The sequence below is a fragment of the Orycteropus afer genome, unplaced genomic scaffold (genome assembly GCF_000298275.1).
Source record: "Orycteropus afer afer isolate SDZICR_OR568_19922 unplaced genomic scaffold, OryAfe1.0 scaffold00898, whole genome shotgun sequence".
NCBI classification, from domain to species: Eukaryota; Metazoa; Chordata; class Mammalia; order Tubulidentata; family Orycteropodidae; genus Orycteropus; species Orycteropus afer.
The window spans coordinates 398,958-404,916 of NW_006922485.1; the positions used below are offsets into that span (position 1 = coordinate 398,958).

Genomic DNA, 5,959 nt, shown 5'->3' on the forward strand with positions numbered 1-5,959 from the left:
TTGTATGGTTTTTATTCTTTATTTTATTAATATAGTTCAGCTTTACAAAGTCAAAGGAAATAGAGAATTGAGCCTATAGTTTAAAATAATTGTATGTGTATGAATGTAGCATTATAATTCAAAATAGAGTATATTTTTCCTTAGAATACAGGCTTTCAGATGCCTTTTATCAAAGTAGAATCATAATGAGCACTATAGCACATGAAATTCCCAAATTGGAAATTCAAAATGAACAGATATATTTTTCATTCTGTGCTTTCTTATCAGAAAAGTGTAATGACAAATAAACAAGCAGATAGCAAAAATTTCGTTTAAAAACAAGTCTCAGAACAAACTCAACTTAATATCCTGAAAGATCTCCTAGGCAGAAATTAAGAGTTTGTGTCAATTTTGCCGTTAACTTGCTGTGTCATTATACATATGTCACCTTATTTTTCTGGACATCAGAGTTTGGCCTTTGTTTTCCACCTACGAAATCAGGAGGGTGAATGATGATAAAAATAATGATGATTGTATGTCAGAAGGTGACTGATGATAAATGTCATTATGATGTTGATAATAATAATAATAAATGTTATTACCAATCTCCAATGTACTAGGCATTCTGTACAGACATTACTATTTATTCATTGCAGCAGACCAATGAGACATGTAGTATCTCCATTTTTATGAATCTGAGGTTCATAAGGGTTATATGTACTAGAATCAAAGTTAAAATCCATGTTTTCTGGATCTGAAGCTTCAGTAACTGCTGTTCAATCTTTTTTTTCTCAATTCCTGCCCTGTTTTCATAAGCATAAGAACTCCACCCCACCCCACTGTGATTCTAATATGCTTCTTGATAGTGAAAATCACTACATTATATTATTTTCTAATTTTATATCTATCTACACTTTCCATTTTATACTATGATTATGTAATTAGATCTTAAAATGCCTGTTGAATCATCAAAGATTAATTAGTATTCATGATAGTTTTAATGTTAAATATATCTGGAATATTAATTAATAATAACATGCAATTCCCTGGCCAATATAGGTAATTATTTGGATTCTCACAGCCACTGGATCAAATAAAAAGATAATTCAATACAATTTCTCCCAGTGGAATAATTTGAAAAATATGTCACTTATTAAAACAGTGAAACCTAGGGTTTTGATTCTCTTGTGAAAAAAACATAATACATTATGAACACATACTGTTTTTTTTTCCTTCTTCATTATTAATTATTACTTTCAGTGCCTGTTTTTGGTGTGCTTTATTGGCATGTTTTAGGAGTGCTAACCTCAAGGTTTGAAGGAGTGCTGGTGGTGCAGTGGTTAAGTGCTCAGCTGCTAACCAAAAGGTCAGTGGTTTGAACCCACCAGCTGCTCCATGAGAGAAAGGTGTGGTAATATGTTTCCATAAAGATTACAGCCTTGGAAACCTGATGGGACAGTTCTACTCCATGCTATAATGTCACTATGAGTTGGACTCAATTGACGGAAATGGGTTGTTTTTGGTACCCTCAGGTTCAATGCCATCATCATCACATTGTCCAACAACCCCAGATCATCCACTCCCCACATTGTCAACAATCTCATTCTACTCAACAAATCCAAACCATCACAGGAAGTGATTCAATCTCTACAAACATTGGACAAGAATTGTACCAAGGTGGATCAAGCCAGATACACGAACAGGTAAGAACAATTAGCTGATTCCTTATCAAGCCTAAATAACATTCTTGAAAACTTTTCATATAATTGTACAGGTACCCATATCAAATTTTCATCAAAATAGTGAGATGCTTGTGTTTTCTTAAAGCATTTTTAAGAACAACTATTTCCATCTCCTCTCAGAAGACAAAATAATACAGGTTCTTTAATACATTAAACCTATCAGGGAAGTTATGAACTGACTAATGAATACCTAACTTCTAGCTAATATTCAGTGCAGAAAGGAGCTCAACAGTTGTGCAGCATTAAATATTTTCATGATGTATTACATTTAAATGAACAGTGAATTGCAAATGGTGTTATCAAAGATAATTTTAATGGTCATGCTTCACAAGTTAATAGTGTCTTCCTTGAAAATATACTATGCCAACTCAAGTCAAACTGTGCATGCATTTTAGTGTATTAACAAAACAGAAACTAAAACTCAGTTGCTAAGGAGAAATCTCCTGGGATACAATCCACAGTGACTAATTTATGTTTTGAAGACTTTAGAATCTTATAAACAGCTGCTATACAAGTGTAAAAAAAAAAAGATTTTCTTATATCATGGTTAAATTAGCAACGATATCTGAAATAATGGTGAATCAAGTATCAATGGTATTTTTCAGATCTTTTTTCAATAAAGAATAACTTGCTCAAATTAACTTTACTTATAGGCAACTCTCACTTAAAGACGAAAGAAAAAGAATAAGAAAAAATAAAGAATCCTGCCCACATAAGGACTTGGATTTTATATTAAATATACATGAGATTATTTCTAAGGACTGAAACTTTGAAATATACCATTTTGCTAGATTGGCCAAAAAGAACCACTAAAGATTTAAAAGTATGCTTTTCCGTTTTAAAGAAATCTAATATTGTCTTAACTTTGATGAATACTTGAATGGAAATACTGGTCACTGGAATTACTCTAAAATATAATCCAGAGGATGTTGAATTTCTTACATTAAATGAACTGGTAATGATGACAAAAAGGCAGTTCATTAGGTTAGATTATCTTAACTTTCCATTTTTATAGGTCAAAACTGTTCAAATATCAGCAAATTCATATGGATCAATCCAATATTTTGCTTTGCCTTTGTGTCTTTATCTCTAAAAGAGATTTGTTACCTATTTCTCACAGTTATTTTCTGAATAAATTATGCTTGTATGTTAAGTATTTAGCATAGTTAAGTGCCCATGGTAAGCACTTAACAAATGGTTTTTAGTGATAATTACTATCCATAAACATGTATTAAAGGTTTAGGTCAGGTTCTGTGAGAGATACAAAAGTGAATAAGACAATGCCATGTTTCATACAGCTGCTCACTGTAGAAAAGGGGAGAAATGACAAGGACATAAAACATAATGCTTTGGGAACAGAAGAGAAAAAAAACTTAATCATGATAATGGTGTGGGACCAGGTAGTGTTTTATTCTATAGTATATGGGGTCGATGAGACCTAACAACAACACAGTTATGAATAGTTACTTTGTACAATATGGAAGACATGTGATGAAGAGTACTACTGTGAGGGCTAACAATATTCATTAGGTCCAGATCATGATGAAGTCTTTGAATGTTAAGTTCAAAGATTTGGGCTTTATTTGGTAGGTAATGGGGACTGATTGAAGGTTTTTGAGTAGGAAAATGCTGTTATAGTCATGTTTTAGGAGTTTAACCCTAACAGCTTTGTGTAAAATAGCTTGGCATATTAATTCATTTTTCTCAAGAAGACAAGATGAGATCGGTGTCTTAATTGTTTAGATAAGGAAACAAAGATTGAAAGAGGTTAAGTTACTTGCAAAGGCTTGCACAGCTAGGATTCTTACAGAGGTAGTCTTACTCCATAGTCCATTGAGAGTTCCCCCTTGAATTTGAGCCAATTGTGTGGGGAAGCCTTGGTCAAGAGTGTAAACATTGAAAAAGAAAAAAAAAATGTGTAAACATGAATAGAGCTATGGATTAATAGTCTACCACTGAGGAGCTATTGGTAATACAATAGGAAGTATACTACCTTCAGGTAGGAAGACCCCTGGATTCCAGTCCCAACTCCACCCCTTTCCAACTGTATTCTCAATAAGTACTAAACCTTTCAGCAAGACCTCCATCTATTAAATCTGGATAATGATGTCTACCTCACATTATTGATGTAAATACTAAATGAAAATATATGCTAAATGTGCTTCATAAAATATAAGTATACAATGAAAACATTTCTATGGAGAACTATTTTATGGAGAAGATTATTAGGGGCAATTTTAGTAGTCTAAGTATAAAACTTAAACTAGAATAACAATAGAAGAGAGTGAGGGATAATTATCAGAGATGAAAACAATACCACATGATTAAGAATTTTGTCCAGTGGCAATAGAAATGCTATGATATTCTTTCACTAGCTTACTACATATATTATATTGGACCAGACTAGATGCTGTCAATTTAGAATATGAGAAGACTTGTATAACCAATATGTTGTTGTTGTTGTTATGTGCCGTTGAGTCAAACCCGACTCATAGCAACCCCTCCTTGGGCTTCCGAGGCAGTATCACTACAGAAGTAGGATTGCCCAACCTTCCTTCCGAGGAGTGGCTGGTGGGTTTGAACCGCCAGCCATCTGGTTAGCAGGCAAGTGTCTTAGCCACTATGCTACCAGAGCTCCCAACCAATATTACTTTTCATTTTATTATTTGTACTTCAGTTAGATATCCCAATTTCACCTGGAGGCATTTTATATGAATACTTTTCTTTTTAAATATTATATGAGGATAGAAGTTGAGGTGCTGCTGAAAATAGAATAGTGCCTAGGAAGGTTAGAGTTAGTAATTTCACTTGTGTGGAGTAGAAAGGAATGTATTCCCCATTCATGGTCAGAGTGAGGAAAGGGTAACCTAGTTGTGTGGAACCCATGGACAAAACCAAACAGTATCTATTCCTCTCAAGCTGATTCCAACTCATAATGACCCTATAGTACAGAATAGAATTTCCCCAGAGGGTTTCCTAGACTTCAACTTTTGCGGAAGCAGAATGCCACATCTTTCTCCTGTAAGGCGGCTTGATAGGTTCAAACCGCCAAGCTTTCAGTTAACACCCGAGTGCTTAATTACCGTGCCACCAAGGCTACTTCTATGGACAAAGGAGGGCAGAAAAAGAGAATTATCTCACCTTAGTTCTTCAATGTTTACGTATCTCTTATAGCTGTGACATATGGTTGCAGAGTCTCTTCGAAAGGGAATAGAGTAGACTTAAATTAGTTTCTTCGAAAATGAAAAGTTGTCCCATTTTTAGAGGTTGCATTTACAGTTGAATCACAATTTGGGGATAGCATGGTAAAGTGGAAAGGATACAGGCTTTTCAGTTCAGACAGATCAGGGTTTATAACCTGGTTTTGAGGAGCTACATGACCTTAGGCAATTAAGTGGACCGAACATCAGTTTCCTCCTCTATAAAAGGAGGAGAACTACGTTTAATGTACAGTGAATCCTATGATATGATTAAATGAGATAAAATTTGTTAAACATCTAGCATACTTCTTCATGTTGCTCAAGGGAAAACCTCAGCTAAATTCATTTCCCAAATTGTCATACAGGTGATGTTTATAAGAGAAAGATGATACCAGACACAAATAATTACAACTCTTTTCAATTTCTTGGCATGAGGCTTCTAGGAAACCTTTGAAGACATGGGAACATGTAAAGGGAAAGGTCCTGCACACTTGGATAGTGTTGTTGCCAATGGAAAATAGTCTGACTTGTGATGCAATACTTTCTTTCCATCATTTGAAAATTCAGTCTTTGTTAACTTCAAAATAGCACAGAACTTAGTGTCAGGAGCTTTTTCTGCCAGTTGCCCAGGAAGCTTGCTGCAATATTTATTTAACATAATTCATTCACTAATGATGGAATTTGAAGCTAGTTTGTTCCATAAACTCAGTAGTGCTGCCTATCCCCTCAGTCATTAACCTGTAGCTCAAGACTCTATATACTTTCTGCCTTCTTCATCCCTATTATTAAAAGTAAGTGCCTTTGTGGAAACCTCTATCATCTGCTGTTCCTCCCCAGAATTTAATTTATATCTGGTTGGTGCTCATCATTTCCAACACTGCCCTTTTGAACTCTTGTTCTATGGCAAACTCACTTTTAAAAAAAAATGTTTGCTGGTCCAATAGAGCCTGGTGGAACCACTGAGACTATGGCCCCTAGCTACACTTCAGGTCTGGAATTGAGACCACACCTGTGGTTTCCAGCCAAGCAAAGTACAGG

At 34.7% G+C, this 5,959-nt stretch overlaps 1 protein-coding gene across 1 annotated transcript in view; it reads left to right on the top strand.

The window, feature by feature from the left end:
- Positions 1-5,959, top strand: part of POF1B (POF1B actin binding protein) — a 164,781-nt gene that overhangs the window by 64,945 nt on the left and 93,877 nt on the right. Inside the window, 2 exon segments of the mRNA XM_007958263.1 lie at positions 1,300-1,307; positions 1,505-1,682. Of these exon segments, the coding sequence (XP_007956454.1) occupies positions 1,300-1,307; positions 1,505-1,682 (186 nt within the window).